Below are 25,443 nucleotides of genomic sequence, written 5' to 3'. Positions count from 1 at the left end.
AAATTTCAAAGCACAACTTGCAACGCTTTTTTATTGACATTTTTTAATGCAAAAACTCATTGGCTAGTGAAATAGATTCCGTAGTTTATCACGAAAACGTTGGCAGACACAAAGTTGATGTTACAGTCTGACACTTGACAGTTCCTCTTCTATCGTAAAGCGCTTGGGCAATTTACGCCACCAAGTAACTGCGTCATGAACAGTCAGAAATATGACGTCATGACCGAATTTCTCAAGAAATCCTCCCCGTGAGAGTATGCCAAGCACTGAATCTATAAAATGCAATGTTTTAGGTCAGGGGCCACCAATCTTTTTCACAGAGAACCATAAATATCTGTGGGCAGCGACGATTTGGGCCATTCAAGACAAGATCATGTTTTTCAAAAATGTTCTCCTTGTACAGGAATTACAATTACTAATTTAGAGTAAAAAAACAATAATTCCTAAACAAGGCAATAAGCGTGCCGAAAATATAGTGACGTACACAAAATAAATGCGAGATCAATGTATATCAGTGCAGTGTATAGTCTTGGGCAACTTTCTGTTTTGTTTTGGAGGCCAAGATAAACTAAAAGGTTTGCGGGCCGTATCAGGTATAAAATCTAGACAATTATATACAGTATTTTGTTTAAACACTTTATTCAAAATATAGTTGAATGAATGAAAAGTCAAACCAGTGGTTCTGGCAGCCAGTTGTACGCGAAAGCTACTCGTGTATAGCTGTTTGGTGCCTCAGATTTAGAAAGGTAATGAAATTTAACATTATTCCGTATAGCGTATTTCTGATAATGTTATGGAATATTTGCTGTGATGTTTCCTAGGTCTAAAATATGTTCGAAAAATCAACATCTCATTAGTGTAAGTATTTTATAGAGCATTTCGAACTGTGCTGGATTTCAAAGACATATTGGAATCAGTAGTCGTCATTAATACTTGTTGTATATTGGCGTTGACGGCAGTGTATAAACTTACCTGTAACATTTGCCAAAACTATTTTCACATCTGCATCTGCGAATTCGCCGACCACTTTATTGAGTGTCTTCACTCCGACCGCGTCCATAAAGCTGATTTGAGTGCAGTCTAGTACCACGCATTTAGATGATAAGGGTGAATCGTTGTGACATTTTTCAACATCACGTGGTTGTGGCGAACACTCTTGCTCTGACACAGTGTCTTAACAAAGATGTTATAGATCACAAAGTAGCGAAAAATGCGAATGAAAATAAATTTTTTAGACGAACCTGTTTGGAAATTGTCGTAAGCGTGAACAACGGTTTCCTCGTCGATGCTGCTTTTGACTTCATTCACCTATATGCATGCAAACTTTATTTTAACTCTGATACATTTATATTACAGCACATACCACAATAAGCGACATACAGGAACGGTTGCCTACATGTTAAATTGCCGTTTGCGTCATTAGGATATTTTTTGCCCATACCTCTAACTTAATGTTGTCTTTATCGTTCTTCTTGAGTCTTTGTTTTTCCACCGAGGGATCAACGCCTGTAACTTTCACCAAAAACTTTCCGAGTTGCTCCTTGTTCACGTAATGTAAAGGACCTCCGAAGGCTACCACCACACAACTGGAGTTTGCCTGAACATAATAATAAATATTCGACTTGAATTCTTGCGTCACAGTAGTTCATGATTTCGACTTCACGGTATTTATATAGTTCGATATAGGCCTGCCCAGGGTTCCCATATTTCTTAAATTTGTCCCTATTTTGAAAGTCGACGTCTTAGAAAACAGGGTTTGGGCGTCCTTATTTTTAGGTATTTTAAGCATTGTAGTCACAGATGTCCTTTATTCAATGTGCTTTGACTTAAACAACGTTAAGCACTCAGGCCTTCTCGGTCGTCCTTCTTTTCGGTTTCAAGTCGATGGTAGCCTGGATGCCTTTATTATGGTTACTAATAAAAAAGACGTTCAAATACGTAGTGAAGTAATGGGCTTTATATACCTCAGGTTGCATTGAACTGTGATAAATCTCAGTGGCGCCCACTTGCGACAGGACTTGCTTCTGCACAAACTGAGTTCGGAAGACAACACAGAGCATTGAGAAGGAGACACCCGCCACTAAGCCGTACACCTTTAACAAAACAAGCAGTTGCGAAATAACTGTGTCAGCTGAGTCGCCCAAGTAAATAATCAGAAACCAACTGAATAAATCATTTCAAAAACACTGCAAACTGTTTTCCCATGGTATCATGATGCCATTGCCCAAAACTAGCCTATAACCTTCGTAATTAAAAAATTATACTTACGACATCAAGGAAGATGGTGCCCAGACAAGATACCAACCATACCGCACCGTCCAACTTGCTTGTTTTCCAGTATGGTTTGAAGTCGCGAGCCTTTCGTAACATTCCTTTGATTGCCACGGCGATAATGGCCGCCAAGCATGCCTAAAACATGTTGGCAAAACGGTCAAAATATGAATGCAACGCTACGAAAACGTTTCCAGCACTACATTGATACTTTGTATAGGCATGAAATGTGAATGAAAGTCTTTAACTATACAATATGCCAAAAAGCTGCAGATGACATGAAATGCATAGTGCTTGTTTATTTGTGCAAACTGTTATTTTGATTGGATTGACCAGTTATGATTGTATAAAGGCTTCTTATTCGTAATTAAAGCCAAATCCAAACTAAACGGTTTACTTAAATATTCCACTCAAACAGCATTGAATTTATTTTGACAATTTTCAGTGAAACTTTAGTTTTAGAATTTCCCACCCTTGGAATTGTGCGAAAGAGAGGTCCAATCCAAAGCAGCACCAACAAGATGAGGGTGGCTGATATAAGTCCAACAAGCTGCGTTTTGCCGCCACTATCAACCTAAAAAATTGCTGTCATATGGCGTCATTTCACCTCCAAAATAAACACATCACAATCTGCTCACCTGAACACAGCTCCTCGACATGGATGGAAACGCTGGAATACAGTAGAACAAAGAGACTATGAGGTTACTACAACCGTAAGCAACCAATTCCTGCAAAGAAATAAGAATAATAAACAAATACAAGAACTGATAGGTGTAGTAGTCTGTGTGCGCCCATGGGCTATAACGCATTGTTTCCCAATCTGTTCGAGCAAATAATCGAAGTGTTAAAGCATATAATTACGAATTGAATTTTGCCAGGTACTGTAGTTTCTTATATTGTTTGTTACAAGTATCCTTGTATAACTGTAGTTTTGTATATTGTTTGTTACATCAAACTAACTGGATGACTTTGTACTCGGGTCGTGAGAATTTTTTGAATATGATTTTTTTTAAATTACTGTCGCTTTTTGAATAAAGGTAGGGAACAGTTGGGATAACGTACTTGATTTGGTCTGATCTTGTAGCCGAAATTGTTGGCAAATATTTTGGCAATGGAAACTGCAACCGAATAGCCGACCACGCCGATTGGAATGGCGTAGCCCACCACCGAAGGAATCTTGGCTACTGCTGTGGTCGAAGGAACGGGCAGTCTAAAGCGTGATTCGTTTTGTTCAGTCATGTTAAGTCGCGAAATGTGAAACAAACCATTACCCGCGTGGGATGTTGCCAACAATGATGACGTTGTACATTTCCTCAAGTCCCACAGCGTAAGATATTCCTGTGCCCAAGATAACCTGCGGGTTGCAACGAAAGAGACATAAATAAACAGCATGACGAAAATACGATGTTTCCTTATGTATAAAATTAAACTTTAACAACGGATATTCGCCAATTTTCATTTGGTTTAGCAAAATACATGTGCCATGTGATGCTTGTCCATTGGGTCTAATATCTTTGTCTACATCAACGAACGTATGTAAATATCAAATTTTATAATACCGCTGCTCTCCAGAACTTACCACAAATATTTCTCCTGGTATCGGTATACCAAGAGGAAGTTTCTTTTTGTAACGTTCGTTAATCTCCTTCACAATAAGCAGAAACACAATGCAAATCAACGATATGACGACTGTTGCTGCCGTACGTGTTCGACCCTCAGAATCAAGTGACGTCAGAGCGATGATGATGTCACGTATAACCTAACATAAGCAGCAGTTTGTGTTGTAATAATTTTCTTATTTAGGAGTCGCAAAACGACGAACTTACCCAAATGACGTTAAGTGGCCCGGAGTAACTCCGTACTTTGACCCCCAATAACCCCTTGAGTTGCGAGACGAACACGTGCACGGCGGCACCGCAGGTAAACCCGCTGATCATTGGCTCAGACAAATACATCACCACTGACCCAAGGTTAACAAAGCTGAGGCCTAACTGTGTTGCACAATCAACAATAATAGAAGTGAGTTTTTAAAATTTTTAGAGAAACGAACATTTTAGATGCATATACCAGAAATACGCCTATGACGAAGGTTGTGCTTGCCCCAAGGATTATCCTTTCTTGGTAAAATATGTCCATTATGTTTATTTCTTCGCTAACAGAGGCGTTTTGCAGAATAGGTTCGGGTACGGCGGATGAGACGGCGGTGCCAAGCATGAGACTGGTGATCGCGAAGGTTCCTTGAAATTCACGTCGCAATGGTGTTAGTTATTTAGAGAAGTTTTCTAAAGCTGCTAAAACATGTTGCATACCCATTGACACGTGCCTTGACGTTCCCAATATGGAGTAAAGAATGGCGGCAAAAAACGCGTTATACAGTCCGTATATAGGATGCTGGCCAGCCAGAAGTGAATAAGACATTCCTGTAATCAACAAACGCTAAATTTACTTTTGTAGGCTGCAGACAGCTCGGCCTTTTAGATCTCATCATTTCAGCTTGGTGTGACTCTTGTGGACAATCTTGCCGACCAGACGGCCAGGCAAAAATTTTCACTTTGTGGTGACTATACAATTATACGATCATCCGTTGGGCACCAAACTAGGTGCATTCATACGGAGAAACAGTAAATTTGCAATGTGTCTCGTTATATAAGGTTTTAAATGCCGAAAAAAATAAACATATATATGGGTTTACCTTGTGGAATCTGCATAATTCCTATTGTGACACCACTTATGACGTCAGACCCTAGCCATTCTTTGACTCTGTACTTCGGCAACCAATCGAAAATAGGAAATAATCCGAGGAGAAAAGATTTGACCGATAAACAAGGTTGTCTCTTTTTATCTCCTACAAAAGATTTTATCCGGGTCTTCACGGTGTCCAAGCTGAAGTTTCTCTCTTCTTCAGAAGGTATGTTATATTTCAGTTGAAACTGCTGTTTCGTGTACTTTGATCGTTGAATCAGAATCTCAGTTTCCTCGTTCGAAGCAGAATCCATTTGGTTTATAAAGTGAATTCGGCGTTTTTTTCTTTTAACCTAAAACATTGAAACTGTTTGACATTCAATTCTGCGGATTTGGTGGTTATCATCGATCTATGAATATGCGATAAATTAAAAGACCAAATTTTTGGGGGGAGTTGGCACTTGTTAATGCACAACTCAGACAGTAAATTTGTCAAATCTCGTATCGTGTCACAACCTATTGTACCACGAAGTAGGCTAATTAAGCAGTTACAGATACGTAGGCTAATCGATATCTGTCGGATTTCACGCAATATGCCCACGAGTAGGCTACTTAATTACAACATCAAAATTTACAATTACAATAAACGTGGTTTCTCTTCCAAGATAAACACTCGTTTTTCTTTTTTATCTCAAGAAAACATGCCTATATAATAAATATTCTAATTTGCACAGAATTTCTTCGCTTGTAACAATTCTGTTACAATTCTTTGGCAATTTCAGTTCTGATCTTCTAGCACTAAAAACAACCCAGATTGCACTTTGCCGTGAAGCGACGAGACAACACCAAGGTTATGACACGGTAATGAGTCAAACACGGAAATGCAAAAACTGTGTTTCATTTTATGCCAGAGGTTAAGTTTTTTTTATACACAATGAAACGTATGCCCTGCCTTAAAAACTTGTGTGATCATACCGCAGCCTATATTGAGAAGTTACCACGAACGTTTGGGCGCTATACAATAACCCTCAAGTATCCTCAACCAAACTACTTCAGGCTTCTTCATGGAACTGAATCTCTCTTTTTCTCAAAAAGCTTCAAATTCATCTACGCCACACTTCACAAAATACCTTGCAAGTTGCTTACGACACTTTGAATGCCAATTTGATCAATGATTAGGCGGAGACATATGCTATTTAGTCTGTTTTTTTATGAAAAAAATTTAAATTTTCATTTGGGCAACTCGCTACAACGTTAATAACCAATTTACGTTAATGGTAACAACGGTGTTCACAAGCGGTAAGACAATGTGTACTTCGTCCAGTTGGGCCGCAGGGCGTTTGCAAACGATCTGCTGTTGTCCAAACGTACAAGTGGCAATTACAAACCCCTGCAATCAAAACTCGTCTAACCTGCTACTTGTTTTTTAATAAAATGCCTTCTGGCATTCAAATAAATGTTGGTCATTTCTCTACATGCAACTGCCAATCCTTCAAAGTGAGTAACAAATGCCACAATCCAGCATACCACAAATCATAAATGTGGCGAAATAAACCGTGTAATATTTACCAAGTGCTATACCAGCGTTTTGATATGGCGCGCTTTACTCGGATAGCGGTAATGAACAACGATGACGTCAGCTTGTCTGGTAACGCTGAATATGCAAATTTATGTTTAACTGCATCTCTAGCAGTTTTTTGCAACAAAACATTGGATGCCTTTCTATTGCGTATTCGACATAATGTGGATTCCAATTTCAGATCTGCGGTTAAGAACTTGCGAATGTTTTATTGAGAAAAGTAAGACTACGAAGTTGAAGTAAAAAAGAACTGAACAAGCCGCACAGCAGCGCAAGCAAAAACTACCACAGATATTTTCTTTCTACACAGTGGTTGAACGTTATATTAGCGGCTTTTGCAAACTTAAAACTTATGTTATCACAAAATGTACCAACTTAAAACTTATGTTGCCATAAAATGTACCAAATTAAAACTTATGTTACCACAAAATGTACCAACTTAAAACTTATGTTATCACAAAATGTACCAACTTAAAACTTATGTTACCATAAAATGTACCAAATTAAAACTTATGTTACCACAAAATGTACCAAATTAAAACTTATGTTACCACAAAATCTTGACAAATAAATTCATTTCTGCAATATCAACACAGAGATTTGTGGAACAAAATGAGGCACGGAACGGTTTGGTACGAACGGGTTAGTATTTAGCACTTAAAGTTGTGCAAAAAAACAAAGGACGTGTGAAATCACAACGGGAACAAAATGCAAATGAAGAAAGTTGGTAAAATTATGAGGAAGTTGCGAAGACGAAACCGTCACTGTGTATGGCGTTGCGAGTTTTGCAGAACATAAAATTACAGTTTCACTTGTGTGTTGTTAAAAAATAAATGTTGCGAAAAAGTTGGCACTAAATATACGTAAAAACATTTTAGTACGTTCGAAAACTATTTTGGGTTACGCGGCCACATTTTAGCACCGAGGCAAAACTTGTGCTAAAAACTCGACACAATCCCAACGAGCTAATGAGTTTGCTGAACAACAAACTTCTTGGGCAACGCTTAATCCAAACTCACATCTATAAACGACCTGACCGTCGGCGAAACTCGACCTAACGACTGAGATTCTAAATCAATGTGATTAGGCAACCCCGCTATATTGTTCTGCCCTGGGGAAGCAGACGCAGATCCTTCAGTGCCCGGTGAGGATGTCAAACCGCTCAACACCTTCTCAGAGAAAAGAGGCACCGAAGACTCTACCGCTTCAGATGCGTACAACAAGTTAGATTTAGCGAGGCGCGTGGAAAGCTTCATCGCTTCTTTCGCAAGATCCACGTCACTATCCGAATTCCTTCTTTCCGACTTCGTTTCCGTAGCTTTCATCTTGCGCCTTCCCGACTCTCTGGAGCCCTTCTGCGGCGTTTTGCTTCCCGCGCCGCCGGCTGTATTTTGACGGCTCGAGCGACCCCGTTTTCCCGCCTTTCCTTTGCTGGAACGCCGACCTGATTTGCCAGATCTTGCAGATGGCTTTATTGCAACGCCGGCGTCGTCTCCAGACGGTGGGCTACGGAAGGGTGAAACCATGGGAGTGTAACGTTCGGGCGCATACTCTTGTGTTGTTTCCTCGCGCTGTGGAATCAACAAAGGCTTCTGTGATACTGTGAGAGGTTGCATTGCTAAAGCAGCCGTGCTGTTGGCGAGGTACATGCCGCCACTAATGGGGGCTCGCAGTGACTCGTTGTTGGGGGTCTGTGGAGCTGCGTTGTAGAAGCGCGAGGAAGTGTGCTTTAACGGAATAGTTACCACCCCGCCAGGCCCAACGACCACTTGCGTTAAATTGGCCGCCAAACCGATCGGAGAAGGCCGCAGAGAACCTGTGGGCGGCGTTGATCGTGCGTTTGCCCCAGACGGACTTCGACCTTTGTACGCCAAAGCTGGCGGTCGACTAACTTGTGGTGTAATGAATCCCTTTGGTTGGGTTCGAACCGGGATCTTGGAGTTCCCGGATCTGCTCGCGCCTCCTTGCCAAGTGACGGAACGGCTTGAGTTGGCTGCACGCGGGAAGGTTTGGTTGCGGGAAAGCGACGGTCGATTTCCCGCGGGAGGCAGCTTTTGATCGCCAATGCGTTCGCCCATGCCAAAGCGATTCTCAGTTGCGCCATCTGCCGAACGAGAATTTTTCGCACCTTCTCTACGCAACACAGCAGGAGAACTGTTGGACATCAATTCGCTGTCTGAGTTGCTCGTCCGACTAAATAAGTTGGACACAGTGCCCTGTGGCGTCATGGACCGACTGTTCTGTGCAGGATGTGACGTCACGATGGGTAAATGCTTGATATCGGAACCGTCGCCTACGTCAAAGTGGCTTCCCAGCAAATTGGCATTCATCGGTTTGTTGTTTCCATTCACAGCGGCTCGGATCAAGTTGCGTTGTCGCTTTATGTTCTCAGCACCTTTACCGACTTGCGCTACAGGCCGGCCGTTTGTGACGCTCTGGCCGCCGTTCGAAATTGTGCCGGAACCGGTTTTAACCGGCGCGAGGCGGTTCGAAGCGCTGACTGCGGCCAACCTGTTGGATGACGTCGAATTCACGGGCGCGGGTTTGGCCACATCGTTGCTGCGACTGTAACACATCAAAACGAACCAGAAGGTATTAAAGTAGGGTACAAAGACGACTGATCCAGGATTGTCGAGAACTAGCGCTTGCTGAATTGTACCTGTTTCTTGAGTTTCTGTTGCCATTTCCACTGCCGTTGCCGTTTTGCTGGTTTACCGAGTTTCCGTTTGCATTCGCGTTCATATTGGAGATTGAGGTGCTGGACATGCGGGTGCTTATGCGCGCCATCTTGCGGGGAAGTATTGGGTTACCACAAGAACTTCTCACATATCTTAAAACAAATATTCACACCAATTTGGGGGACACATTTTATGAAAATATGTTGACAAAAGAAATGTGCAACAAAATCGATTCGTTGTCCAATAAAACTAACTGGGACTGATTAGAAGCCTACTTCACTATATAGTCTGGAAGTGGTTCCCAAACGGCGTTCTTGTAACTTTCAGTGGTGCTGCGAGTCTTTCTTTTATATTCACTTCACCATGCGGTATACCGGTACTGCAACGCTACATCGAGTGCAAACATTTTTAACATGATAAATCCCCCTATCTGGAATAGACAGAAATGACGATTGTGATATTCGCGGCAGTTGCTCATCGGTTTAGCGCAAAATCTTGATAAATTCCACAGGGGTGACGTAAGCCAAGAAAGGTTAGGTATGAGAACCCCCGATATAGATACTATATTACATATTATGCAGTGTACATACCTAAGCATCCAGTTCCTCAAATTTTCATGAGTGACGAATTCTGATCGTGGTATTCTCGACCACGGGTTGGCCTGGATCATGTCGAGGGCGGCGATGGCCATGGCACGTCCAACTTCCTCAAATATTTCGGGTGTGTACTTTGGGGGAAACCCTAAAGTGTTTGTGTTGTTGTAGTTACGTCATAACTGTAGCGTAGACCAAAAACCGTATTGGCCAAATTGAAAGCGGGGGCGGGCTTGAATGGATTGACTAATTTGTGGCCCCAGGCTTACAATAGCTCCAAATCATCGCCCATTTCGAGCAAGTAGATGAAAATAATACCTTTTAACAGAAACACAGACGAAATGTCAGTTAGGTTAATATTCCCGTAAAAACGTTGTTCAGATGAGAAGCAATTTCTTGCTACATTGTATCTGGCAGCCACAACAAAACAACAACATATGAATGAATAATTACCAGCTGGTGGAGGAGGCGTCGCTCTGCCGTTGTCGTGCACAGCAGGTGGGATGCAGTTCACAGTGCGACCGGTGTTGTAGTTACACTCCAAGGTATAGCTGTGTATCAAGCCAGCTACCTGCACACAAAGAGTCTTTTTATAGGAATCCAATATCAACGTCTGTCTTGCATCGGCTAACTGAGCAAATGTCATGTGATCAATTCTCTTTTTACAAAACTCCCAGAAATGTGACACATGCTGGAAACTACAGAAAGTAAGACATCAGCATGAAAATTGAGTTGGAACCTTGAACACAAACCTGCAATACTTAAACTGTTCTTCTGGCACAAAAGTTAAAGAAAAGTTGGTTACAATAAGATCTACATAGCTTTTGTGCCAGGAGGACAGTTGAATTTTACAATGCCTGGTGACAACAGTTAGCACTATAGCAATACTTTTGTCTGGCTATAACATAGTGAGCTGCAGAGGGGGGCAGCTTGTCAATCTATACTTTTAAATATTTACAACCAAAAATCTATCTTAGCCTTGTTAATACGGATTGTAGAAAATAGATTACAAACTACACCCACTTTGAACATGGCAACCCGTCCGCTGCCCTCTTTGGACATGCCATCCCTCTTGTCTTTGAGATACATGTTTCTTTCGGTGAAATTGCAACCGTTAAAGTCAAAGTGTGCAGTGTTGAGTGCAATGAGTTTGGGAAAGAGGAGGTTGTTCACCTGGTAACGACAACAAACTTGGTCAAAAGTATGATCAGAGTAAGATATTCAGCTTTTCAGATACATTAATGTTTGAAACTAACTTCAAAAATTGAAATATTGGGATCTGCCCAAAACTGCAGATGCAGGCCTAGCGATCACTGCAACTTATTTAAAAGCTACTGCTTTTTTTAGTATTGTTTGAAACTAACTTATGGTTTGCTATGGATCGGTTTGATTCAATAGTAGAAATTGCCTTTTCAAATAACAATTTTTTTGTTTGTTTACGGTCATCGGTAAATTTTCCCACAAACACACAAAAACTGTATCCACTGTCAGTCTTAAAACTTTAAATGTTGCAGATGTAAGAAAGAACAGCACAGCAGATTTGGTATAATTCTTTCTTATAATTACAGGGCTTTATGAAATCAGGGCAATTCCATGGACAAGGACTACTTCAGTTTCTTAAATAGTGAACGTTAAATATTGCACTAAATGCACCTGGTCTTCTTCCAGTTCAATATGATTGCCGTAAATAAAGCAACCACGTTTTGATGCATGACCATGCAGGTCAACATAGTAGGCAACCCCACTTCTGTTTGGTTTGATGTCCAGGTAGTCACCAGTAAAGGGTTTGTATGGGAGATCATACACTGCCTCTGGTGGTTTAATCAAGTCCTTTGCTATGCCGTGAATCTTAAATGAGAAGCATTGGTTCACATCCTGTTGCACACCAAGATACAACATGCATGAAAATCTGAATAATTCTAAATGACTAAATTATGGAATATAGAGTGCATGTCGCGCTGTTGTAGGACTGCCACACTTAGCACATTGACAGGCAAACAATTGCAACAGAAAGCAATATGCCACTATAATTTCAAACTAACAAATTATGACAAAAGTATTCGTTTGAATATAAATATAAAACTAACTATATTTTTACCAAAACATAATATTAGGATTGTTTCAGTTTGAGAATGTTTTTGCATGATCCTTTATCTGTTCACAAGCAGCACTTATTGATTGATTTGTTATAATTGGGTTAGAAAGGGAAACTTTACACTTCCGCACAGGTCACAGGGGATTGCATTACACTCGTACACCCATACATGCAACGACTGACAACCAAACAACCAACACAAAAGTATCACAAACAAATAATCACCCTTAGATCATGTGACGGATGGTCGACGACTCCTTCACAATCTACAGGTGAACTTTTTGTTTCAGCCTCACTTTTTTCTTCCGGGGTCATGTTGTTTCTACGTTGTTGGGTCAATTTACCATTAGCGATGCTTTTTGTAGTGTCCAGTTCTTCAGGTAGCTGATAGAAGTGGTGGTAAAATAAAATAAGCGAACGTGCAGCAAATACTGGAGAATGATATTCTGGGTCGGGGTTCAAGTAGACGCGATTTAGGTTCACACCACGTTGATCAGTTCGGTAATGCCCACGTGACACTCCATCAGGGTTTAACATCGGAATCAACTTGAAAACAAATCTACATTAAAAACAGAAAATTTATATTTAAATGTTTTTGCAGAGATCCCTTGAACTTTAAGGGTTCCAGTCAAGTCATTAAATAATGACATTAACAACATTACATACTGCTGCATTACACTAACAAAAATTTATGTTTTTCTTTATGTGTGATAAGTTTTTGCAAATTTTTTAAAAATAAGGGTTCTGCATTATATTTGCTGAACTACTTAAAAAGTCTCATGGCACCATAAAGGTTGAACAGCACTGATCTAGGATCACATTTAATATATATACAAATATATACCTTTTCCTCAGTTCCTGGGCACGAGGGTCATTTTCACGAAGAATGAACTTGAGAAAACCATTAAACACAAAACTTGCTGGGGTTTCCCCAGGGTGTACTCGACTACTTACAAAGTAAATCCTTTTGTTGTAAAACCTAAAATATTAAATAAAACATGACAAAATAAAATAAAAATGTAATATATGCAGGTCGTCATAGGCGCCTAGTCCGGGGGGGCAGGGGGGGCGGCGCCCCCCCAGGTTTTTCCAAAAAAAAAAGCGAGCGGCTATTACGCGCGTCTGTCCGCACCATGTAACTCGTCGCATTTGTAACGTTCGAAGAAAAAACACCTAAAAACAATGTGTTTCTTACGCGACGCACACAAAATATGTTGACCTAGTTTCGCTTGCGTAACTGACATCGGTTATTGCAACGTCAGTCTCGCAGTATGATATGCCACCTGGTACTTATTGGTTGTGTCGTAGACCGATCTCGTGTGTTTATTGTTAACGCCGCCCTTTTGGCTAATACGCCTCATGCATTGTAATTCAAACACAGTTTTTCGATCCTTGATGACATCATAGTAACAAATTATGACGTCATAACATAGGCGCCCCCCCTGGAAAAATGAAAACTAGGCGCCTATGCAGGTCGTGCATTACCTGTGGGCACGAGGAACAAACTTATCACCAAAAAGTTTTTCCAATCTTGGTTCTCTTTGCCAGGTCATATTTTCACAAGAAGTGATGGTAATTAAATCCACTCTGCGTCGATCTATTGAATGACAAACCAACTCCCGGTGGTAATAGATATCATTGTCTTTAGCCTCGCCAGGCTGAAGATGGACGCAATCCTTGTATTTGTTGTCCAGAAGCTTCACACAACAAAATATATGATCTTGATTTGATTATCACAGTGTTTTTAATCAGGTGTCATAAGCTTTTACTATTCTGGAACACATACACAATCATTAAATTTTGTTTGTGGGGACAACAAGTATTTATGATGTAACATGCACAATTTGACCACAAATAGTATTAACTAAGCAGTTGTTAAACACTATGAAACAAAACTAAAGCTAGTTTATTGTCTTACTTTAATGTAAATTTGGCAAAAAAAGGTATGTGGGGGTCTTAAATTACCTGAAGAGCGTCTTGACATTCTGCGTAAGACCAAGGAAAGCAAAACGCAAAGTAGGTTGTGCCACCCCGACCCTCTGTAAAGCGGTGGGTAAATGAAAGAGTGAACTGACCGTCAACCATCTGGTGAGAAGACCGGTCTCTTATCCTGTCCCACTTGGGTTTTGAAGGCACAGTCCTTACTAGGGGGCTCATGCCTTGGCTATACAGCTTGCCCTGTGAACAACAACCATTTTTCACTATTATAACAGTGATGGTCAATTGGGAAAATGTGAGTTTAGTGACTCAATAACCTTTGTTGCAGGCCTAAGCAACTGGGGCTGACATTTACTATTTCTAGGTGGCTGCTGACTACATGATAATACACATTTGTGCAGTGGTTTTGGTAAGAAAATAAACATATCAGGTCAGCAAAAAGTCAACCAGTGCACTGATAAAGTGGTTAGCACAGTTATTTTCAAGTTAAAAAACGTACCTGTCGATTTAGATTAACAATGTTTAACTTTATTAGTTTGTTGGAGGAGTATCCGCGAATTCCAAAATAAAACCAAGAACGGTTTCCATTTTCGTACGGCGTTCCCGCAGCATCGGGTTTCGTCCAAACATTGAATTCATAGTCAGGAGTAAGCGTGCATCCGTATAAAGTGTTGCTTGGCCCACCGCTATCACTGTCGCTGTCGGAATGCTCGACTTTTTCCACTTGGGCCAAATTTCCGGAGTCAAATTTGGATGTAAACAGCAAACCACCGCAACGAATTTCCATCTTATCCTTTATGAACCATTCATCTTGAGATACAATTGTGTTTTCATGTCATAAAAACGGCTTGATGAGTTTGAAAGTGATATATTTCAAACGTAAAAACCGCAACAATCCGCCGGTCGCTAACAACGCGACCTTTCGAAACAATCGTCAAAGTAAACCATAGTTTACCACAAACGTTCATTAGCAGCCGATCAGTAATAAAAAAAAATAATTTTGTCGTCAAAAAGCGAAGTAAATAACACGCTGTATACTCTCAATTAAACTCCAAGGCAAATAAATTAGTTTTGAAGAGATTAAAGTTACAACGAACGAGAAACAGCACAAATGAAAGATAAAACATTTTCTCTAAATATGAGGTTCTTTTTTGACATAAAATAAACTAATAAAATTTTGCTGATTTATTAAATAACAACAGTTTTAAGAAAAATTGTTTGTATGATTTAAATTAAATTTGCAGACACTTGCAGTATCGTGATGCGTAAAAATCGAAAATGGTCGCAGCTAACAGGAAAAATTATGACAAATTTGGTCTGGATGTTTTACTTTGTTGGTTCTGCTTGTCTTTTTTTTTTGGTCATAGTGTTCACATAGATTTAAGGATATGGCTTTATTCATTATTAATCTACGTATTTTAATGGATGCAGTAACGACTGTACATGTATTCTGTGGTGTGGCAGTATTTTGTAGTACAAATAGCTTATTTTCTCGAGGTACTGCTGATTTCATGGTACAACGTCAACGATATCGTGCGTTTGGCCAGGAAGTCAGTAGGTCCAGCATGCATGTTAGAAATTTATGAATAACAACACTTTAACGAACCTCATGTTCAGTGCATGTCTAATGTAAACTGTGCACATTGACTTTTGGTGGTTTTGGGGCTTCTTTCATTGGAAACAAAGGCATAATAACCAAAAATGCATTTTCGGATTTTTTTTGGTAATCTGCGTAGAAACTAGTTTTCCATTAAAATTAGACATACACAAAATAGTAGACCTAGACATGCTAAATGGCAAATTATATTAATGAAAATTAGATGACTACCACTCCAGAAATTTGACATATGTAGTTAAAAATGCCAAATTTTAACATTTGGGCTTTGCCAAATTGTTTGAGACCTTCATTTTCAAAAATGTGCAAAAATAAAACTTAACAGTATTTAATGCAAAGCAGAAGTATATACGAAAGTAATGTGTATTTTGTTTAGGGGGCAATTTTTTTTACTTAAATGTAATTATTGTCCCAAACTTTATAGTTATATTGTAGTTGGCCTGTGCCAACAAGTTCTTTAACAAACTTTTGTCAGCAACATTAAAAACCCCATAGGCACATCCTAAAACTGGAATTAAATCACTAATCCATAATTCAATACCTTCAATGTGTTGTGTTAGTCTCTGGTCTATAACTATATTACTTGCTGGTGCACTGTTTAGTACTTGCTGGTGCACTGAACAGAATGACTGTTATGCAACTCTGTTTTCCCGAACTTTCATGAGCTTAATCCTGCTTGGTGTTGGCAAGCAGTCTACTGAAAACAGTGCAACAGCAAGTACTATAGTCTAATTCATACTTGTTCTTAAATTCCAAGTGTTGTATCATATTTGAACCCATTTTTGATAAAACTACCCTTTTATTGGTGACTTTTTATAGTTTTTTCATTTGCCCAAATTGTGCAACAACTTATGAATCACAGCACCCAAAAACTGTTCTTAAAAACACTGTGAAAATAAAGTTACAAGCTGAATTCCAACAAGATGACGTCCACTCAGGTGGACATTGATTCTGAAATGAAGGTAAGCGTTACAAACAAAAAGGTTTTCATACACACACCTAATTATTTTGTTTTGTTTTTTTACCGAAATATTTGCTTTGGATGTTGCTGAATATTTGGCATTGATATGGATATAAATCAATTCTTTTTAAAATCAAAGTCTTTCCTTAGGATAGTATCCCTAAAACCTACAATACATATGCATAATGTAAAAATACTTACACACAACTCCAGCTTTACCATGCTTTGGCATAATAACCAATGCAATATTTTGTTCAAACACACAGCATGATTTATTATATTCCATGTTATAAAGTGTTTTGTGTATTTGCACCAAAGCATGGCATGTTGGATTTTTTTGTTTGTTTTCCATCAATTTTCCGTTCTCACTGGGGTTGATTGTGGTACCTTTTGTTTTAGAACATGGTGATGTGTTTTCGAGTTTCCGAGCTGCAAGTTCTCCTTGGACACGCGGGCAGAAACAAAAGCGGCAGAAAACACGAACTAATGTCTCGTGCACTTCAACTTATCAGATCTAGTGGCACCAACAGCTCGGTTAGAAAATAAGGCTCATGCACATTTCATCACTGTTAAAATTGTTTGGTAGAGGTTGTAACAAAAGACCACTTGTGACTCATGAATTGTGTAGCTTTATTTCATGTTACTTGTGTTGTATTATGATTCAACAAGGTCATACCTTAAAGACTAGAGCGATTAAGTGCATATTATGCTGTCACAGTTCTAGTGATGCATATGCAATATAGCATCATAAAATTTTTCGATGTAAAAAAGTTTTAGCCATTGAGCTGAAACATTGTTAGTTCCATCTAAAAAACTTTTTTGTATTGCACACCCACCACTTATGCACTAACACTTGTCTTGGATTTGCATTTTTTATCCTCTAAATTACACGAACAGCACACCTATGTATAAACCCACTTAAAAGTTTTTGTTTTATTAGAAGTTTACAATTGGCCATGGCGGATCTAGAATAAATAATTGAGTCTGGGGGGTGTGGTGACTGGGTGGTGACAGGAAACCAATCCGCCAATGGCGAGTGTCTAAATCAGGGGTGGGAACCTGCGGCCCATGTGGCCCGCGACAATGTGTACAAAATTTTAAGTTGTGTAATGGCTTCTGGAAAGAAAAGAAAGATTGGTGATGAAGGCAGAATGTTCCAGAAAGATTCGACAAACTCGTACTTCTTTGTTGAAGTAAGTGGCAAACCTGTGTGCATTGTTTGTGGTAAATCTGTAGCAGCAAAGAAGAAAACAAGTTTAGAGCGTCATTATGACTCCTGCCATGGTAGTCTGAAACAGCTAACAGGGCAGGCGAGGCAGAATAAGATTAGTGTCCTTAAAAGAGAGTTACAAGCGCAGCAAAGCACTTTGTCAAGGTGCTGCAAACAGGATGAAGATATTGTCAGAACGAGTTATGAAGTTACTGAACTGATAGCGAAGAAGCTGAAACCACATGCAGATGGAGAATTCGTGAAAGAATGCAATGCATTGCATTTTTTATCTGTAAATAAAATTTCGAAATTTTCAGTGGCCCGCCTGTGTTATTTCTCATTTTATGTGGCCCGCAATACTAAAAAGGTTCCCCACCCCTGGTCTAAATGCTTAGTTATGTTTTTCACAACCTTAATACTGACGTCTGTTAAAATATGAAGTTTATTCATGTGTGTTCTGGCAGCTGTACTTAAAGTTCTTTTGTAGATCCGGTCAAAGATTGTTGATTTATATGGAAAGCGGTTTCCTCACTCTCTTTCAAGAAACCAGGAAATGAACAGGGATAATGGTCACCAAAGGTAAACTTTATACCTTTTTATATTGTGTGCATGAATTCATTGACTTGTTGACTAAAACTGTGCTCAGCAGACCTTTTTTACTTTGTTAATACAACGTATCCCAAAGCACATCAACCCCAACAGGTTTATAAAGTTAAAATTTCTGTAATGATCAGTTACAGCGTTTCTAGAGTTTGGGTTAGTTAGTTGCCCATCTGCGACAATGTAAAATTGGTTCAATACCTAAATGGTTGTATAGTGCATACATAGAAATGATTCACTGGTCGCAGAGCACTAGTTCAAACCAGTGTCAAAAAATCATTCAGCAGTCCAAAAACAAGGCATTCCTAACTATATTCTATCAAAGACATCTAAGATTAGTGCATACTTTTGAATCCTTGCTACCTTGCTAGTATAGCACTATTTTATATGATATGTGATATCAGAGACAAACCTTTTTCTTTAGGGATATTTCTCACAATAACAACAACTCTGAGCATCCCAAAGAAGAAGACAAATGTGTGAATGTGAAGTTCTCTCCTTTGCCCTTTTATGAATTTGTTTCTGATGTCCTCAAACCTTCACCTTTGTGTAAGGATTTTGTTTGCTTAGAGTTGGCAACAAGTGAACTGCTTTGGTTCTAAAAATAGCAGGGCTTCCAATTAACAAAATGGCCAGACACCATGTTACGTGCTTAATTGTGATGAATATAATTTTGTCAATGAATGTAAAATAAAACAATCTTGTAAGTTGTTATATTTTCGTTAATTGAAACCATAAAAACAATAAGTGCTCAAGAAAAAGCAATTGACAATCTTTGACATAAAACTTTTCATTATTATTGCCTCTTGAAAAAAGTCATTTGTCTGTCACAGAATGCAAATATGTTTATTGTGCGCTGTCATGTGAAATGTAAACAAACTCCTGTTTGCAGTTGGGTACAACGGACGTCTCATCAAAGAAGAACGATTTATTTTTCATTTTACATCGCAACAAGTCCATGAGCTCAATGGAAATCGACCAATGCATGATGCAAAAAGATACTTGACCAAACACTCAGCATTGCAGGTTCAATTCCGGTAAGGAAGTGCCACTGTTGCGAAATAATCCCCTGTTTATTTAGAACTGTGTGGTTTTTAAACTTGTATCTAAAAGTTGGTAAACATGGCATTGTGCAGACCACCATTCCCCCTGATTTGAAGCCATCATTGTTTGTAATAGTATAAGTTGATGATAGACTTTTGATATGATGTTTTGGGTGTGAAGAATGTGTTTTAAAACTAGGGGCAACTTTAACTTCAAAACTTACTTGACAATGTGTTTGAATGCAAACCTTAATAATTGCCAAACACAAATATGATTTAACTGCACATAAGTAACACAATATTCTTTGTTATTCTCAGTATTTGTGTGTTGGATACAAGTACAGAGCAGCCAGACCAGCTTCCTCAAAATCTTAACATTAAGGTATTTTATTTGATTTGTTGTGTTACCATCAGTATGGACATTTTATTATCACAGTTTTAAATCAAGTTTCCTATAACTTTGTTCACATTCATACGGGAATGATATGCTGGTAAAAAGTAATATTTAATACCATTAGTAATTGTTATACAACACATAAATAGACTGTGAAATCATTAATAAGTGAAAAAGTGTACACACAAAAAAATGTTAAAAGTGCAGTTTGCAGGAATTCTATTTTGTTGTTTTCTATGAGCCATTTATATCAAAAGTTTGTCAGGGACATATATGTATTTTTCTGGAAAGCTTTTGCTTTAAGTAGAAAAACATATTTGTTAAGGTCAACTCGATTGCGGCGAATTTGCCACCTTTCGTGCCACCAACCAAGGCTGGGGTGGATCCAAAGCGACCCAACCGTCCAATCAATATTACCACCTTGTGCTATGGATCGAGCTACCATTCCAACGTTCTCGACATTCGGTGGTCTGCCGATTCTGGCAAGGTGGGTGGTGTATGATCCAAACTACCAAATGCTGTTCAACTAAATGTTGGTTATGACCATGTACAAATACTGTATATCTGCATTTGGGAAATCATGACTGTCCATTAAAACGAAAAAATATTTAATGCTAACAAAGTCTTGAATACAATTATTTTTGTCCTACTAACATTATCCATTGTTACTTACAACAACTTGTAACTGTTAGACCACACTTTATGTAAAACCAGTAGTCGATTCTGGCATTTTTTTAAGCTTTAACACAAATTCTCACTATGCTATTGCATTGACACTCTTGTGTGTTGTTTAGAATTATGTGGCAGTAATTAACATCGTTCGACAAGTAACAGCTGAGGACCTCCACACAAAACTAAAAAAGCGAGCAATTATTCCAGCTAGCCAGTCTCGCTCAATTATCCAGCGAAAGTTAGCTGTCGATAGCGATTCTGACATTTCTACAACAAGTTTAGAAGTTTCCTTACTTTGCCCTGTAAGTATTTAACCTCCACTGTTTTTCCGCTGTTTTAAAGTGAGCATGCGAAAAAATTTGTTGCTAAAGGTCATTTGTAACACGTGATTTTATTTTGTTTTTATTCCTCGATAACTATTGATTTTTTTGTAGAGATGTTCAACTATGGGGATTACATATATACAGTAAATAGACTAGTTCCAGTCAAGCTTTTGATGCTTCTGAACTGTGTACTTTATCTTAATTGCTCTCACAATCCTCACATAAAGTTTTTGTACAGCTTGGTAAAATGAGAATGAGTCTTCCCATTCGACCTCAAACTTGCAACCACCTTCAATGTTTCGATGCCCTTCTGTTTCTCAAAATGAATGAAAAGTATGTCTTTTTTCCTGATGTGGTTTTGATATTAGGCTGACAAAATCAGCTAGATTTTGTTAATGTTTTCATATTTGGGTAAATCGTACATTTTTACTGCAAAAAGTTATGTCATTCATATACAGGACATTTTGCAAAAAATTAACAATCTTTTTTTCAAAACTAATAGCCTCTGGCAAAATTCCTGCCATAAAAGCATGGAAAAACCTAGTAGAAAAGCATATAAAAAATTTTTAACCAACCTAATGACAATTATAACTTAATTAGAAAACCAACTTGGAAGTGTCCAGTGTGTGATAAACCAGCACCATTTAAAAGCCTTGTGGTGGATGAAATGTTCACCAAAATTCTTGAAAGTTGCAATTCTGAAGAGATTACGTTCAAACAGGATGGCAGTTGGCACACAAGCCATAAGAAAACTGAAACCTTGGTCATAGGAACACCTATGAAACCAATCGGTGAGACTTCCTAACATATATTTGTGATTGTTAGTTGCCTAACATTCATTACAATGGTGTCATAATTTGCTTTGACACAAAAGCTTCTTTTCTGTGTCTTTGTATGTTACCATTGAAATTCACTCACCCCTAATATGTATCCACACGTTGTGGATCACAACCCTTACATGTACCACACATGTGGCCCTCTGTGCATAACGATTCATAACTACCTTAAACCATTCTCCATATCCAGAACACACACTTATGTAATAATCATAACTTTTTGATAAAAGTAGCACAAAGGTTGGTTAGGAATATGGTTAAACTAGTTGTTTTTTGGACCCCATTTCCTATTGCAGGCTGAGTTTAAATGTTACGACACATGTGAAGTTTATTGGCACACAGACAGAATAGAGTTAGTTTTCTGTTTCAATAAAAAGGTGTTTCTCTTTTAGTAAAGGCTGCACAAGCACTTCCCATAAAGGTTGTAATTGATCTTAGCACTGAAGTTAGCCCACCAAGAGTTGCCAAAGGGCGCGAGGCAGTAAAACCCAAACAGCAAGGCAAGTCTGCAGAAAAAAGGAAACTTGTAAAGCTGAAAGGTTGGAGGTTTATTCTTCTAGAAGTGAGGTTTTTATTTACAGCCTTAACCCTATACAAGATGACTTTGTCACTTACTTCGCTATGAAGTGAGAAAAATGTACATTTCACCATTGCAAGTTAGTTGTGAAAAATCTACGTGGTTATTACTCTTTTCCACTAGCGTTGTTTCCCTAGCAAAAAAAATTAGAGAAAAATGTACTTTTTCACCATTGCAAGAGTAAAACCAGGATTATAACATTTTGATACTAACAGTTTATTTCTATACTAAATTAAAACAGCTGCATTGTAATACATTTACTCCTCGCAGATTTAAGCCACACTGGATCTAAGATTTCAAGAATGGAAGAAAAGAAGAAAGTGGAGCCTGAGGTTATTGATCTCACTTGTGATTCAAGTGATGATGAGCCTTTATCTCCTGTTAAGTTGCCCTCTCGATCTCCACTGCAAATTTCTGATGATGCGGCCATGTCTGTTTCCTCATCGTAAGTTTGTTTGCATTGTTTTTGGGTTATTTTGTGACTTGTTGATTTTTTTTCGTGATGTATCATGGTTTTGACTGATTGTAAAAAAGTTAAGTTAGAACTTGTTTTGATCTTCACAAAAAACGGACTTGCCATTTATTTCCAGCATTTCGACTAGTACTTTAAAGTGTGTTTCAATAGTCATTATTTAACTGGGCTCAATTGCCCCTGATGATTAGTTTGCATAAAATTCATTGTTTTTGCATCACAAATGCAAGGCATTATAGTTGCCTTATTTTTGGATATATTTGTGAAGTATGACTAATAATGTCTTTCTCAGAATTCTGTGTAATTACCCTTGTATGACAAAATGTGGCTATGTATTAGTTTGTAAACCAATTGATGTACGTGTAATGCCATGGCAATGACACAGAGAACAAATGGTTGAAGCACAACAGATGAAGTGGCGGTCATGTGACACAAACATGCGTGCTCTCTCACTGCGCCCCAACCAACACTAGAACCAACTTAAGGTTTACTCGGAAGTTGTGCTGCTGTTCTGTGCATGGGTTGTCCTAACCCCCCACTGTTTTAGTATATGAGCACAGAATATGGTCTACACACAAACAACTGTATGCAGGCCGAACATACAACCAAAAAACCCATTTGAATTGCACAGAGCACAGTCTTCAGTACTGTGTGTGTTTTTGTTGTTACCTTTTCACACGCGTTTGTCAGCACTTTTTTTCTTGTGCACACAGACCCATTGACCTTGGAAGCCCTTCAAACAACTCCAGGCTGCTGGAAGTTCCCAGTCGGAGAAACCTCCCCCTGCGAGGCCACCCTTCCATATCCCACACCACACCCCCCTATGCGCGCTCCCCCAATCCTCAACGAAACCACTCACCCAATGTGATACGAAAACTTGCAAATTCCCATTCACCATCCTTTGAGACTTACCATCGGAGTTCACCCCATAACCCCTATTCAAACTCACCCCGTCCAAATCACTCACCCTTATATGTACCTGCTAGCCCCGCCTGGCACCCTGCGTCACCCTTAGTACCTCCCCGAGACCCTTCCCCTGATACTAATGCCATCCCAGGCACCCATCGCCCACCAGTAATATCTCATTCCTCGCCGACGTACTTACACAATGGTATGATCAACACCCCTCCCACTCATGCCCCATCACCTTTAATTAGTGCCACCCCTCCTGGGTACCCACCCATGGATCTAAACCTGCCCCAAAACGGGTACAATACTCCACCTCTTTCCATGTTTGCAAGCCAGAGTGAATATTTGGGTTTCCCTTATCCCCTCGGTAGGTTGCATGGGTTTGCCAATGAAACTGCCGCAACGCAAGACAAAAAATTAACTGCATGGCTTTGTGTGATGAATGCTGTAATGTGACATGAAATGATGTTTTCTGAAGTTTAGCACACCCCCAACCTCCAAGTTCAGTGGTAGATCCAGGACTAATGAAATCAGTAGTCTTGTTTCCATTATTTAAATGCAGGATTCTATTATGCAGGCTGAACTTGTTGAGAATTTTAGTGTTTTTATGTTGCAGTACAGTAGTTTGGAGCGTTACCATGTAGCATGGTTTAAAGGTTTTAATTTACAGTTCTTGCAAGACCACTCCTAATATTTGCAGAATAGAAGTTTTGAAGAAAAGGTTTGTACAGTGAGCAAAACAGGTTTAGCACATCTTACAATACAAAGGTGAGGTCAGTGTCAGACTAAGGTTAGTGCAAGTTTCGTCAAGATATTATATCATGTTGTATAAAATGTTTGTTATCTTTCAAGGAAAGGCTGGAAATGTTGCATGTTTATATTTATTTTTGCATGGTGGTGTTTTTTATATTTGCATGCCATAGTATTAAAGTACACATAAAACGAAGTACTATTTAATTTTTGCTACATTTTACCATTACTTACTGTGTATAACCAACTTACGTGGCCGTAGTGGTGTCAATGCTGCAAAGGCAACATTTTTTCGTGTATACTCACGCCCGATAAACCTGTACTTAGACTCGTCCCTGCCATCGTTCCGATTACCGATTTTTGCCGACTACTTGCGCGGTGCTGGGATCTTTCCTCCGGTCAACGCCGAATTGTATGCCCGAGCTTTCGGTCAACAATCCAACTCCACACCGACCTCAAGTGAACTACGTGCGCGGCAAATGCCTGCACCTTATGGCGACGATAAGCTTAATTATTCTAACGGGGGGATTTTGTAACTTTTGCGCACACGATTGCGGAAATTAGGAAATCTGTTGAACAAGATAAGCACCCCTTGTTAATGGGATTGGTGCCATGTTACTGGTGTGATATACAAACATGTGTGCCATGTTGAGGCTAAGGACGAAGGATTAAACGAATGTACCGCGTTCCAGAAACTTCCACTGCAGTTTGGTACCTTTGGGCGTAACCGAAGCAATTGATGCGATTCCCAATCATAATTTAACGCCGAAAAACCGCGATCTTTTACTTGGAAAAATCAGTTCAGTGTTCGCTACGCGGAAGTGACATTTGTGTTCGACTGGCAGTTTTGTCGTCATTTTTTTAATTTTTCGTATTTATCTGTTAGTTGCTGTGGACTTAGTGTCCACCCTTATTGTACACATGAAAATGAATTCTGTGTTTTGGCGCTCTTTTGGTTCTATTTATTCCCTTCCATTTTTAAAGACATTTCTCGCAAAAAAACGTACCTTAGAAAAGGCAGTTTGTGTGTGGTTGGTACCAAACTATGTATTTCAATGTGCGCATTGGCGGTGACGACGGAAAGGTTTTCTTTATGGCACACCTTTGTGTTGATTGGATTTTTGCCTGTTTTCTATACGATAAAGCGACGTTATTGTATTACTGCGGCGCCTTTTTGTTGATTCTTGTCAGCCATTTCATTTTCTTGCTTTTCTTCTGGTAATAAATTTCTATCTCGCCCGCAAC

General features: G+C 39.2%; 3 protein-coding genes across 3 annotated transcripts; 1 reads left to right on the top strand and 2 right to left on the bottom strand.

Annotated features, from left to right (window-relative positions):
- Nucleotides 1–120: 120 nt before the first annotated feature.
- LOC145890121 (prestin-like) lies at nt 121–5,267 on the bottom strand. The gene is made up of 15 exons (XM_082981160.1): nt 4,964–5,267; nt 4,581–4,691; nt 4,339–4,508; nt 4,098–4,262; nt 3,851–4,030; nt 3,543–3,625; nt 3,334–3,481; nt 2,910–2,999; nt 2,744–2,845; nt 2,269–2,409; nt 1,965–2,093; nt 1,442–1,597; nt 1,242–1,308; nt 973–1,173; nt 121–272 (listed from the first exon to the last, which is right to left on the bottom strand). The coding sequence occupies exons 1-15, from the start codon at nt 5,265–5,267 to the stop codon at nt 121–123; spliced, it is 2,199 nt and encodes a 732-aa protein (XP_082837286.1).
- Nucleotides 5,268–6,731: 1,464 nt separating this feature from the next.
- On the bottom strand, nt 6,732–14,730 carry LOC145890689 (cytosolic carboxypeptidase-like protein 5). The gene is made up of 11 exons (XM_082981824.1): nt 14,336–14,730; nt 13,864–14,076; nt 13,384–13,595; nt 12,743–12,877; nt 12,124–12,457; nt 11,457–11,651; nt 10,827–10,976; nt 10,257–10,374; nt 9,801–9,951; nt 9,192–9,362; nt 6,732–9,097 (listed from the first exon to the last, which is right to left on the bottom strand). The coding sequence occupies exons 1-11, from the start codon at nt 14,621–14,623 to the stop codon at nt 7,537–7,539; spliced, it is 3,528 nt and encodes a 1,175-aa protein (XP_082837950.1). The 5' UTR covers nt 14,624–14,730; the 3' UTR covers nt 6,732–7,536.
- A 1,485-nt stretch (nt 14,731–16,215) lies between these two features.
- LOC145890706 (E3 SUMO-protein ligase PIAS2-like) lies at nt 16,216–25,443 on the top strand. Its single transcript, XM_082981844.1, has 13 exons — nt 16,216–16,413; nt 16,812–16,946; nt 18,110–18,201; nt 18,647–18,771; nt 19,115–19,259; nt 19,584–19,647; nt 19,985–20,146; nt 20,454–20,633; nt 20,893–20,987; nt 21,255–21,445; nt 22,338–22,512; nt 23,253–23,815; nt 24,526–25,443. The coding sequence occupies exons 1-13, from the start codon at nt 16,375–16,377 to the stop codon at nt 24,732–24,734; spliced, it is 2,175 nt and encodes a 724-aa protein (XP_082837970.1). The 5' UTR covers nt 16,216–16,374; the 3' UTR covers nt 24,735–25,443.

Source organism: Ascidia mentula, chromosome 2 (assembly GCF_947561715.1).
Source record: "Ascidia mentula chromosome 2, kaAscMent1.1, whole genome shotgun sequence".
In the NCBI taxonomy this organism is placed as follows: Eukaryota; Metazoa; Chordata; class Ascidiacea; order Phlebobranchia; family Ascidiidae; genus Ascidia; species Ascidia mentula.
This window is presented reverse-complemented; position numbering and strand designations above follow the sequence as displayed.